The sequence below is a fragment of the Eubalaena glacialis genome, chromosome X (assembly GCF_028564815.1).
Source record: "Eubalaena glacialis isolate mEubGla1 chromosome X, mEubGla1.1.hap2.+ XY, whole genome shotgun sequence".
NCBI lineage: Eukaryota > Metazoa > Chordata > Mammalia > Artiodactyla > Balaenidae > Eubalaena > Eubalaena glacialis.
In genome coordinates, this window is record NC_083736.1 from 78288366 (window position 1) to 78301648 (window position 13283).

General features: G+C 38.2%; 1 protein-coding gene across 1 annotated transcript in view; it reads right to left on the reverse strand.

Annotated features, from left to right (window-relative positions):
- CHM (CHM Rab escort protein) overlaps positions 1-13283 on the reverse strand; it is a 177047-nt gene that overhangs the window by 101778 nt on the left and 61986 nt on the right. Inside the window, exon 5 of the mRNA XM_061178456.1 lies at positions 8782-9169. Within this exon, the coding sequence (XP_061034439.1) occupies positions 8782-9169 (388 nt within the window). The remainder of the gene's footprint in view (positions 1-8781; positions 9170-13283) is intronic.

A 13283-nucleotide genomic window follows, 5' to 3' on the forward strand; every position in this document is an offset into this window, starting at 1 on the left:
AATGCTAAGACCCAGCTCCACACAATGACCAGCAAGCTCCAGTGCTGGACACCGCATGCCAAACAACTAGGAAGATATGAACACAACACCACGCATTAGCAGAGAGGCTGCCTAAAATCATACTAAGTTCAAAGACACCCCAAAACACACCACTGCATGCAGCCCTTCCCAGCAGAAAGACTAGATCCAGCCCCACCCATCAGAACACAGGCACCAGTCTCCTCCACCAGGAAGCCTACACAAGCCACTGAACCAACCTTACCCACTGGGGGCAGACACCAAAAAAAAACAGGAACTACAAACCTGCAGCCTACAAAAAAGAGACCCCAAACACAGTAAGTTAAGCAATGTGGAAAGACAGAGAAATATGCAGCAAATGAAGGAGCAAGGTAAAAACCCACCAAACCAAACAAATGAAGAGGAAATAGGCAGTCTACCTGAAAAAGAATTCAGAATAATGATAGTAAAGGTGATCCAAAATCTTGGAAATAGAATGGAAAAGATACAAGAAACGTTTAACAAGGTACTAGAAGAACTAAAGAGCAAACGAACAATGATGAACAACACAATAAATAAAATTAAAACTTCTCTAGAAGGAATCAATAACAGAATAACTGACAGAGAAAAACAGTATAAGTTACCTGGAAGATAAACTAGTGGAAATAACTACCACAGAGCAGAATAAAGAAAAAAGAATGAAAAGAATTGAGGACAGTCTCAGAGACCTCTGGGACAATATTAAATGCACCAACATTAGATTATAGGGATCTCAGAAGAAGAAGAGAAAAAGAAAGGGACTGAAAAAATATTTGAAGAGATTATAGTTGAAAACTTACCTAATATGGGAAAGGAAATAGTCAATCAAGTCCAGGAAGCACAGAGCGTCCCATACAGGATAAATCCAAGGAGAAACATGCCAAGACACATATTAATCAAACTATCAAAAATTAAATACAGGGCTTCCCTGGTGGTGCAGCGGTTGAGAGTCCACCTGCCAATGAAGGGGACACGGGTTCGAGCCCTGGTCTGGGAAGATCCCACATGCTGCAGAGCAACTGGGCCCATGAGCCACAGCTACTGAGCCTGAGCGTCTGGAGCCCGTGCTCCGCAACAAGAGAGGCCATGATAGTGAGAGGCCCGCGCACCACAAGGAAGAGTGGCTCCCGCTCATGGCAACTAGAGAAAGCCCTCGCACAGAAACAAAGACCCAACACAGCCAAAAATAAATAAATAAATTTAAAAAATAAACATGGCAATAAACAATACATAAGTAATTAGTCAAGCACATCAAGGCCAATATTAAAAAAAAATTAAATACAAAGAAAACATATTAAAAGCAACAAGGCAAAAGCAACAAATAACATACAAGGGAATCCCCATAAGGTTAACAGCTGATCTTTCAGCAGAAACTCTGCAAGCCAGAAGAGAGTGGCAGGACATATTTAAAGTGATGAAAGAGAGAAACCTACAACCAAGATTACTCTACCCAGCAAGGATCTCATTCAGATTCGACGGAGAAATTAAAAGCTTTACAGACAAGCAAAAGCTAAGAGAATTCAGCACCACCAACCCAGGTTTACAACAAATGCTAAAGGAACTTCTCTAGGCAGGAAACACAAGAGAAGGCAAAGACCTACAAAAACAAACCCAAAACAATTAAGAAAATGGTAATAGGAACATACATATTGATAATTACCTTAAATGTAAATGGATTAAATGCTCCAACCAAAAGACACAGACTGGCTGAATGGATACAAAAACAAGACCCATATATATGCTGGCTACAAGAGACCCACTTCAGACATAGGGACACATACAGGCTGAAAGTGAGGGGATGGAAAAAGATATTCCATGCAAATGGAAATCAAAAGAAACCTGGAGTAGCAATTCTCATATCAGACAAAATAGACTTTAAAATAAAGACTATTACAAGAACCAAAGAAGGACACTACAGAATGATCAAGGGATCAATCCAAGAAGAAGGTATAACAATTGTAAATATTTCTGCACCCAACATAGGAGCACCTCAATAAATAAGGCAAATGCTAACGGGCATAAAAGGGGAAATCAACAGTAACCCAAATAGTAGGGGACTTTGACATCCCACTTTCACCAACGGACAGATCAACCAAAATGAAAAATAAGGAAACACAAGCTTTAAATGATACATTAGACAAGATGGACTTAATTTATATTTATAGAACATTCCATCAAAAAACAACAGAATACACCTTCTTCTCAAGTGCTCATGGAACATTCTCGAGGATAGATCATACCTTGGGTCACATATGAAGCCTTGGTAAATTTAAGATAATTGAAATTGTATCAAGTATCCTTTGTGACGACAATCCTATGAGACTAGATATCAATTACAGGAAAAAACTTTAAAAAATACAAACACATGGAGGCTGAACAATACACTACTAAATAACCCAGAAATCACTGAAGAAATAAAAAAATACCTAGAAACAAATGACAATGAAAACATGATGACCCAAAACCTATGGGAGGCAGCAAAAGCAGTTCTAAGAGGGAAGTTTATAGTAATACAATCCTACCTCAAGAAACAAGAAACATCTCAAATAAACAACCGAACCTTACACCTAAAGCAATTAGAGAAAGAAGAACAAAAAATCCCCAAAGTTAGCAGAAGGAAAGAAATCATAAAGATCAGATCAGAAATAAATGAAAAAGAAATGAAGGAAACAATAACAAAGATCAATAAAACTAAAAGCTGGTACTTTAAGAAGATAAACAAAATTGATAAACCAATAGCCAGAGTCATCAAGAGAAAACAAAGAAGACACAAATCAACAGAATTAGAAATGAAAAAGGAGAAGTAACAACTGACACTGCTGAAACACAAAGAATCATGAGGGATTACTACAAGCAACTATATGCCAATAAAATGGACAAGCTGGAAGAAATGGACAAATTCTTAGAAAAGTACAACCTTCCGAGACTGAACCAGGAAGAAATAGAAAATATAAAGAGACCAATCACAAGCACTGAAATTGAAACTGTGATTAAAAATCTTCCAACAAACCAAAGCCCAGGACGAGTTGGCTTCACAGGCGAATTCTATCAAACATTTACAGAAGAGCTAACACCTATCCTTCTCAAACTCTTCCAAAATATAGCAGAGGGAGGAACACTCCCAAACTCATTCTACAAGGCCATTATCACTCAGACACCAAAACCAGACAAAGATTTCACAATAAAAGAAAACTACAGACCAAAATCACTGATGAACAGAGATGCAAAAATCCTCTACAAAATACTAGCACACAGAATCCAACAGCACATTAAAAGGATCATACACCATCATAAAGTGGGGTTTATCCCAAGAATGCAAGGATTCTTCAATATACGCAAATCAAGCAATGTGATACACCATATTAACAAATTGATGGAGAAAAACCATGAGCATCTCAATAGATGCAGAAAAAGCTTTCGACAAAATTCAACACCGATTTATGATAAAAACTCTCCAGAAATTAGGCATAGAGGGAACTTACCTCAACACATTAAAGGCCACATATGACAAACTCACAGCCCACATCATCCTCAATGGTGAAAAACTGAAACCATTTCCACTAAGATCAGGAACAAGACAAGGTTGCCCACTCTCACCACTATTATTCAACATAGTTTTGGAAGTTTTCACCACAGCAATCAGAGAAGAAAAAGAAATAAAAGGAATCCAAATCGGAAAAGAAGAAGTAAGCTGTCACTGTTTGCAGAAGACATGATACTACACATAGAGAATCCTAAAGATGCTACCAGAAAACTACTAGAGCTAATCAATGAATTTGGTAAAGTAGCAGGATACAAAATTAATGCACAGAAATCTCTTGCATTCCGATACACTAATGATAAAAAATGTGAAAGAGAAATTAAGAAAACACTCCCATTTACCATTGCAACAAAAGAATAAAATACCTAGAAATAAACCTCCGCAAGGAGACAAAAGACCTTTATGCAGAAAACTATAAGACACTGATGAAAGAAATTAAAGATGATACAAACAGATGGAGAGATATACCATGTTCTTGGATTGGAAGAAGCAACATTGTGAAAATGACTATACTACCCAAAGCAATCTACAGATTCAATGCAATCCCCATCAAACTACCAATGGCATTTTTCACAGAACTAGAACAAAAAATTTCACAATTTGTATGGAAACACAAAAGACCCCGAATAGCCAAAGCAATCTTGAGAACGAAAAATGGAGCTGGAGGAATCAGGCTCCTGGACTTCAGACTATACTACAAAGCTACAGTCATCAAGACAGTATGGTACTGGCAAAAACAGAAATATAAATCAATGGAACAGGATAGAAAGCCCAGAGATAAACCCACGCACCTATGGTCAACTTACCTTTGATAAAGGAGGCAAGAATATATAATGGAGAAAAGATAGCCTCTGCAATAAGTGGTGCTGGGAAAACTGGAAAGCTACATGTAAAAGAATGAAATTAGAACACTCCCTAACACCATACACAAAAATAAACTCAAAATGGATTACAGACCTAAATGTAAGGCCAGACACTATAAAACTCTTAGAGGAAAACTTAGGCAGAACACTCTGACATTAATCACAGCAAGATCCTTTTTGACCCAGCTCCTAGAGAAATAGAAATAAAAACAAAAATAAACAAATGGGACCTGATGAAACTTAAAAGCTTTTGCACAGCAAAGGAAACCATAAACAAGACCAAAAGACAACCCTCAGAATGGGAGAAAATATTTGCAAACGAAGCAACTGACAAAGGATTAATCCCCAAAGTATATAAGCAGCTCATGCAGCTCAATATCAAAAAAACAAACAGCCCAATCCAAAAATGGGCAGAAGATCTAAATAGACAATTCTCCAAAGAAGATATACAGATTGCCAACAAACACATGAAGGGATGCTCAACATCACTGATCATTAGAGAAATGCTAATCAAAACTACAATGAGGTATCATCTCACACTGGTCAGAATGGCCATCATCAAAAAATCTACAAAGAATAAATGCTGGAGAGGGTGTGGAGAAAAGGGAACCCTCTTGCACTGTTGGTGGGAATGTAAATTGATACAGCCACTATGGAGAACAGTATGGAGGTTCCTTAAAAAACTAAAAATAGAACTACTATATGACCCAGCAATCCCACTACTGGGTATATACCCTGAGAAAATCATAATTCAAAAAGAGTCATGTACCACAATGTTCATTGCAGCACTATTTACAATAGCTAGGACATGGAAGCAACCTAGGTGTCCATAGACAGATGAATGGATAAAGAAGATGTGGCACATATATACAATGGAATATTACTCAGCCATAAAAAGAAATTGCGTTATTTGTAGTGAGGTGGATGGACCTAGAGTCTGTCATACAGAGTGAAGTAAGTCAGAAAGAGGAAAATAAATATTGTATGCTCACACATATATATGGAATGTAAAAAAAAAAAAAAAAGAAAAACAGTGGTTCTGATGAACCTAGGGGCAGGACAGGAATAAATATGCAGACATAGAAAATGGACTTGAGGACACAGGGAGGAGAAAGGGTAAGCTCGGACAAAGTGACAGAGTAGCAATGACATATATACACTACCAAATGTAAAATAGATCGCTAGTGGGAAGCAGCTACATAGCACAGGGAGATCAGCTCTGTGCTCTGTGACCACCTAGAGGGGTGGGATAGGGAGGGTGGGAGGGAGGCACAAGAGGGAAGGCATATGGGGATATATGTATACATATAGCTGATTCACTTTGTTATACAGCAGAAACTAACACAACATTGTAAAGCAATTATACTCCAATAAAGATGTTAAAAAAAAAAAAAAAACCTATACACAGTATAACCAGCCAAACAAAAACCAAACCAAACCAAAACAAAAAAACATTATTCTGAGTATGCAAGAGGTTCAGTACAGACATTCTGTAAATCAGTATCAGTTAGGTATATTTTTTTAAACTATTATATCAGTCTAACATTGTGCAGAAGAAACAAAATTGACACTGCTTTTTTTAAAATCAATTACCCTGACTAAATACGGCATGTTACTTCATTACCTTCAGCCTAATACACTACACAACTGATATAGCTCATGCTTTTAAGAATATAGTGCCAAGTATTAATTCTATAATTATAATAAAAAAGTTACTTCAAATACCTTATTTGTTTAAAAACACAAATACTCAAGATTCAATGATCCCTCAGTATCATAATAATTTCACAAATATTAATATATCAAACACAGAATGTATTTTAAGATCTAATAAACCTTAACATTTAATGCCAGCTTTAAAAATAAAGCATTTAAGATACCACTGAAGAGTGAAAACATATTTCAATAAAAACTACATAACCTTTTGTCTGAAGCTTAGAAATAATGATTATGTACCATATTTAAACCTCAGCTTCTTTTCCATCATTATGTAAGTGACCTACCATAGCAATTTCACAGTGGTGAGAGGCTAAAGAATACTTCAATTTGATTATAATAATGGCAACTAAATTAAATAATTAACAACTCTTGCTTTACTTGGCATGTTGGTTTCATAATTATTAAGGGTATGGACTTTCTTAGAAATGAGTTTTATTTGTAAGAACTTCATCTTTGATCATCTTCTTTATAAGTCTAAGCAGTATAGTACTATATTTTATTTAACTAACCTATCCTGAGCTATAAGATTTCTTTTTAAAAGGCTGTATACAGGGATGAGTTTTGTAAACTGTAAAGCACCACAATACTTGCCAGTTTTATCATGATGACTCTGAAATGGAATGCATGTAGAAATGTCAAATAGTTTGGCGATATCAAATTGGACTTTAGGAAAGAGGTAGGGCTTCAGATAGATATTTGTCAATCACCCTACACTCAGATGTAATAACTGCAATTATTACAACAGATGGAATTTCCCAGGAATAACTGATTGACCCAATATCATGGAATATACTGCTTTCCACACAGTAAGTACTCAATAAATGTTCATTAAATGACTGACTTTTTAAAAATGATAATAAACCTCTTGTATCGCTATGGTTATACATTCTTTAGCTACCCCTGCTTTTGTAGGATGAGTACAGTAAATCATTATTAGTTATTTTTTAAACATGTGAACCCATGAAAACTATGCAGGACAAAATACAACTGCCCTAACTCCTCTAGACGTGTTTGTTTTTAATTTACCCTAAGAGAACCACTATTATTAACTGTTCAAACTCGTGAAAATACCCAGAAATCTCCTTCATAGTCTCCTCAAATATCTCAGCATCTAATTAAACTATCTCCCCCTGCACCACAACCAGCACGCATTTTCTTATACAAGTGAATCATTTCCTACAATAATTCCAAAAATTCTAACAGCACTTCTTCTACCATTTCCCTTTGCAAGATTTATACTATATTTCAGCTAACATAAAGGTTAGAGACTTTTATGAAGTAGTCTTGATTCTTAACCACCATTTATATCACCGTTTCTTTCAGTTAAGCATTCCAAATTCCAAGTAACTAATTCAAAATGAAAATTTCAGAACAAAACCTATTTGTTACTTGACTACTTCAGTGTTTTGTCTTGTTTATTGTTTTTTGTTTTTTTTAATTCTTTCCTGCTCATGAGAATAGGAAGACTATTAGTGAGCTATGATTAAACTTCCACCCAGAAATTAATAGCTAAGGTAACATGTAAAGAATGCTAGATTTCAAAGGATGGCAGGATCAAAGTAGGTGGAATAGACAGTACAGAAATATGAGGTAGGACCAAGGCAGTAGCCAACTCAGACCAAGGCAGAATCAGGCACAGAGAGCTAGCTCAGAAAGAAACTATGAGTAGTAAAAAGATATTCATATTTTCAGGCATCAGGTTCAAAGAGATCAGCAGTATGAGGATGTGTGATTGGATCAGCAAAATGTGAGGAGCATTAGTCCCTCTCTTTATAACCTGGAACTTCAGGAGAGCACATTAAATAGAAAAGCCTAGGTTTGAGGCAAGTCTGATGTTATTTACCACCCTCTCCTACTTCTTTTCAATTTCTTGTTTGCCCTCAACTTACAGTATTTGGTCTCTGCTTCTTTCTACTTTCACCCAGCCCTATATTGTAACCCTTTAAGGCCATTACCTTTTATGTTACTGGTTTTCTATTCTTTTGCACTAAATTAGCCTTGCTTCCTATAAACCCAGTACAACACTATACCCTCCTAAGACTCAGGGACCTCTTCTGAAGTCATACTGACCTAACATTAGAGGTAAGGATAGAAAAATAACTGAAGTAAATAGCATTCTTCCCAACCTCCCTGCCCCCACTACTATTAAATTATCCTCCAAAGTGCTCACACCTGAACCGATAATTTTCAAAAATGCGTTGTTTTTTTCAAAATGTTCATCATCATACAGATGTTAAAATAGTTACCATATAAATAAGGGCTAAACAAAAGTTCATTTAATAGATTGACTATAAATAACATGGATCTGTAATTAGGTTCATTAGACCTTTTTCTTGGTAGAATTCATAGTGCCCATGCGGTAGGAGAATATTAGGGTGGAATATGTGTTCCAATACAGAAGTATCCTTGATATAGTACTGAGCATTCTTAATGTGTTTTAAACTATGTTTAAAAAATATTTTAATGGAACTATAAACTTCAGATACTATCTCTTTATAAAGTAAATGTCCTACATTTCAGAGAATAAAATTATTAAAATTGGGTTTATGGACCCGGATGCTATTTTCAATCCATTAAAATTTAGTATTGTTCTATGAAAAGATGGGTAAAACTGGTACTTACCTTTGATACCAAATCAATATTAAATCTCCTGCCTTCTTTAATAATTTGCGAGTAAGTAATCCTATTTTTCTTTGGTTGCTCTGCGGTGTTTTCGGCCATAGGCACATTTTCACTTGTTTCCTTTTCTGAAGTTGAGGGCACACAAGTTTTATCATCACAATGGCTTTCTTTCTCCCCTGTCGCTTCAAAATCATTTACTTCTAGGGCACTCTCTGGATCACTGCTTGGAGTTTGTTCTGTGGGTATTTCACAGCTTGCAGTACTTAATGACTGATCTTCTGTAGGCAGGCAGGCAGAATCTGCAGCTTCTGTGGAGTTCGCAGATGTCACAGAAGCGTGATTTTTCTGCAGTGCACCAGCTTCTTCGACATCTTCATGCAAATCCTGACTAATGAGAAATTATAATAATAATCCACACCAGGCTTTTGATAATTATACTTGGCTACCTTTTTGTATTATTTTAACTTTCAATGGCAATTTTTATTTCTTTACCTCATTTATCTTGGATGTTTTGCTTTATGTGACACACACATTAAACATTCATCTGTTAAGGTTTCAATACAATATGAAACATACTTAAGATTTGAAAAGTATACATAAAGATTTCAGGGTTTAGCAGGCCATGCCATGTGTGTGTGTGTGTGTGTATTTTTTTTGGTGAAAAGCAGATTCTTATTTTTTCATTTAATTTTTATTTTATATTGGGGAATAGTTGATTTACAATATTGCATTAGTTTCAGGTGTACAGCAAAGTGATTCAGTTATACATATACATATATCCATTCTTTTTCAGATTTTTTCCCATATAGATTATTACAGAATATTGAGTTCCCTGTGCTCTACAGTAGGTCCTTGTTGATTACCTATTTTATATATAGTAGTGTGTATATGTTAATCACATGTATATTTTTGAGAATTTAAGGCAGACAGGGGAATTGCATTTTAGAAACAAATCAACACAGTGCTTACAAGTACATCCCTCAGAATAAACAGATCGAGGTTCAAAGCCTCACCCTAGGACTAGATAATTCTGTGAATGTAGACAAGTTGTTTATCCTCTCTGACCTAAATTATCCATCTATAACATAGGGATAATACCACCTACCTCACAAGGTTGTTTTGGAGATTAAATGAAGTATCACATGCAAAGAACCTGACACAGTGCCTGGCACACAGTAAATGCTCAACAGTGGTAATTACTGTTGAGCAAAGATTATTATTCAAAGATTATTATTGTGGTGTGACAGAGCTAGAAAAAAACTGCTGTGAAAGCGTAAGTTGGCTTATCACAATGTGGTATTGAACAGGATCTTTCTGAATTCTTTCCTGCTGTATTTTGTTTTATTGTTAGTGTCTATTACTTTACTGGAAGTGCCACTTCCAAAGTTACTACTAGAGTTAACATTCTCAGTCCATTATTGCCTTGATTGACACAACAGGCTCCCATTCGGTGTGCCTGCATCATGTATCTCTCCATGATGTTTTATCCTCCACAGAACCTACGTTTTCACTGAGTTGCCCTACCGCTCAACACTAAAAATGCCTTGTACATGACAGGCTGTGGGAAGTGAACATCTGCTAATTGACTGCTCAAGAACTAACAGCAGTTCTTTCTCATATCAAATCTCAACACTACCCCGCAAAATCTTCCTCTTCCAGTCTCTAAACCAAATCACCTTCTTTATCAACTATCTTCTTTGTCTCATCTCTCCTACTTTCTGAAATGGCATCTCTAACTCCTAATTTATCAACTAAAATCTCCATGATTTGACCCATGTTAATTGCTTCTTCTGGGCTATTCTTCACACTTCCTGTAATATCACAATTCCCCCATCCCCAAACATAATCACATACTTCACCATCGACACATTTTAAGAAAAAGTTTAAATTTCACTTCCAAGAAGTCTTCCTTAACCAAACCACACTCATCATTCTGTTACTCCATGCCCCATAGTACACACATGCAGTATAGCTTGCATTTATTTATCAGTTCCTTTTTAATAGCCTTTTGGCTGTCCCATATATACTTTATCTTCAACTAGACTTTAATTTCCTTGAGGAAAGACCCTAACATCTTGTACTGAGTGCCCCTCACAACACTTACTGCACTGCTCTAAAGACGTGGTATTTAAAAAACACGTGATGAATAAATGGTTTATACATGCAAAAGATGGAAGTATAAATATATATTTATATAAAAATTTATAAATACATATTTATAAATATATATATTTAAATATGAAACAAACATTTGTATTATAGAAAACACAAAAAACTAGGCCAGGAAAAAACAATAAACTTTACATTCAAAAGTTTGTGGGGAGTAGCTTCAAGATGGCGGAAGAGTAAGACGCGGAGATCACCTTCCTCCCCACAAATACATCAGAAATGCATCTACATGTGGAACAACTCCTACAGAACACCTACTGAACGCTGGCACAAGACTTCAGACCTCCCAAAAGGCAAGAAACTCCCCATGTACTTGGGTAGGGCAAAAGAAAAAAGAAGAAACAGAGACAAAAGAATAGGGACGGGACCTGCACCAGTGGGAGGGAGCTGTGAAGGAGGAAAGGTTTCCACACACTAGGAAGCCCCTCCGCGGGCAGAGACTGCGGGTGGTGCAGGGGGGAAGCTTCGGGGCCACAGAAGACAGCACAGCAACAGGGGTGCGGAGGGCAAAGCCGAGAGATGCCCGCACAGAGGATTGGTGCCGACCAGCACTCACCAACCCAAGAGGCTTGTCTGCTCACCCACTGGGGCGGGCGGGGGCTGGGAGCTGAGGCTCGGGCTTCAGAGGTCGGAGGTCGGATCCCAGAGAGAGGACTGCGGCTGGCTGCGAGAACACAGCCTGAAGGGGGCTAGCATGCCACAGCTAGCTGGGTGGGAGTCCGGGAAAAAGTCTGGAGCTGCCGAAGAGGCAAGAGACTTTTTCTTGCCTCTTTGTTTCCTAGTGCGCGAGGAGAGGGGATTAAGAGCGCCGCTCAAAGGCGCTCCAGAGACGGGCGCAAGCTGCTGCTAACAGCGCGGATCCCAGAGATGGGCATGAGATGCGAAGGCTGCTGCTGCCGCCACCAAGAAGGCTGTGTGCACGCACAGGTCACTATCCACACCTGCCCTCCTGGGAGGCTGTACAGCCCGCCATTGCCAGGGTCCCGTGATCCAGGGACAACTTCCCTGGGAGAACACACGACGCGCCTCAGGCTGGTGCAACGTCATGCTGGCCTCTGCCGCCGCAGGCTAGCCCCGCATCCGTACCCCTCCCTCACCATGGCCTGAGTGAGCCAGAGCCCCTGAAGCAGCTGCTCCTTTAACCCCGTCCTGTCTGAGCGAAGAACAGACGACCTCAGGAGACCTACAGGCAGGGGCGGGGCCAAATCAAAAGCTGAACCCTGGGAGCTGTGTGAACAAAGAAGAGAAAGGGAAATCTCTCCCAGCAGCCTCAGGAACAGCGGATTGATCTCCACAAGCAACTTGATGTACCCTGCATCTGTAGAATGCCTGAATAGACAACGAATCATCCCAAATTGAGGAGGTGGACTTTGGGAGCAACGATATATATAATTTTTTCCATTTTTCTCTTCTTTTGAGTGTGTATGTGTATGCTTCTGTGTGTGATCATTGTCTGTACAGCTTGGCTTTTACCATTTGTCCTAGGGTTCTGTCTGTCCTTTTTTTTTTCTTTTTTAGGATAGTTTTTAGCACTTGTTATCATTGGTGGATTTGTTTTTTGGTTTGGTTGCTCTCTTCATTCTTTCTTTCCTTTTTTTTATTACTTAATTTTTTTTAAAATAATTATTCTTTATTTTTTATTTTAATGACTTTATTATATTTTATTGTACTTTATTTTATTTTATTTTATCTTCGTCTTTCTTCTTTCTTTTTTTTTTTCTCCCTTTTATTCTGAGCCGTGTGGATGACAGACTCTTGGTGCTCCAGCCAGGCGTCAGGGCTGTGCCTCTGAGGTGGGAGAGCCAACTTCAGGACACTGGTCCACAAGAGACCTCCCAGCTCCACGTAATATCAAATGGAGAAAATCTCCCAGAGACCTCAATCTCAACGCCAAGCCAGCTCCACTCAACGAGCAGTAAGCTCCAGTGCTGGACACCCTATGCCAAACAACTAGCAAGACAGGAACACAACCCCATCCATTAGTAGAGAGGCTGCCTAAAATCATAATAAGGCCACAGACACCCCAAAACACACCACCAGACGTGGACCTGCCCACCAGAAAGACAAGATCCAGCTTCCTCCACCCTAACACAGGCACCAGTCCCCTCCACCAGGAAGCCTACACAACCCACGAAACCAACCTTAGCCACTGGGGACAGACACCAAAAACAACGGGAACTATGAACCTGCAGCCTGTGAAAAGGAGACCCCAAACACAGTAAGATAAGCAAAATGAGAAGACAGCGAAACACACAGCAGATGAAGGAGCAAGACAAAAACCCACCAGATCTAACAAATGAAGAGGAAATAGGCAGTCTACCTGAAAAAGAATT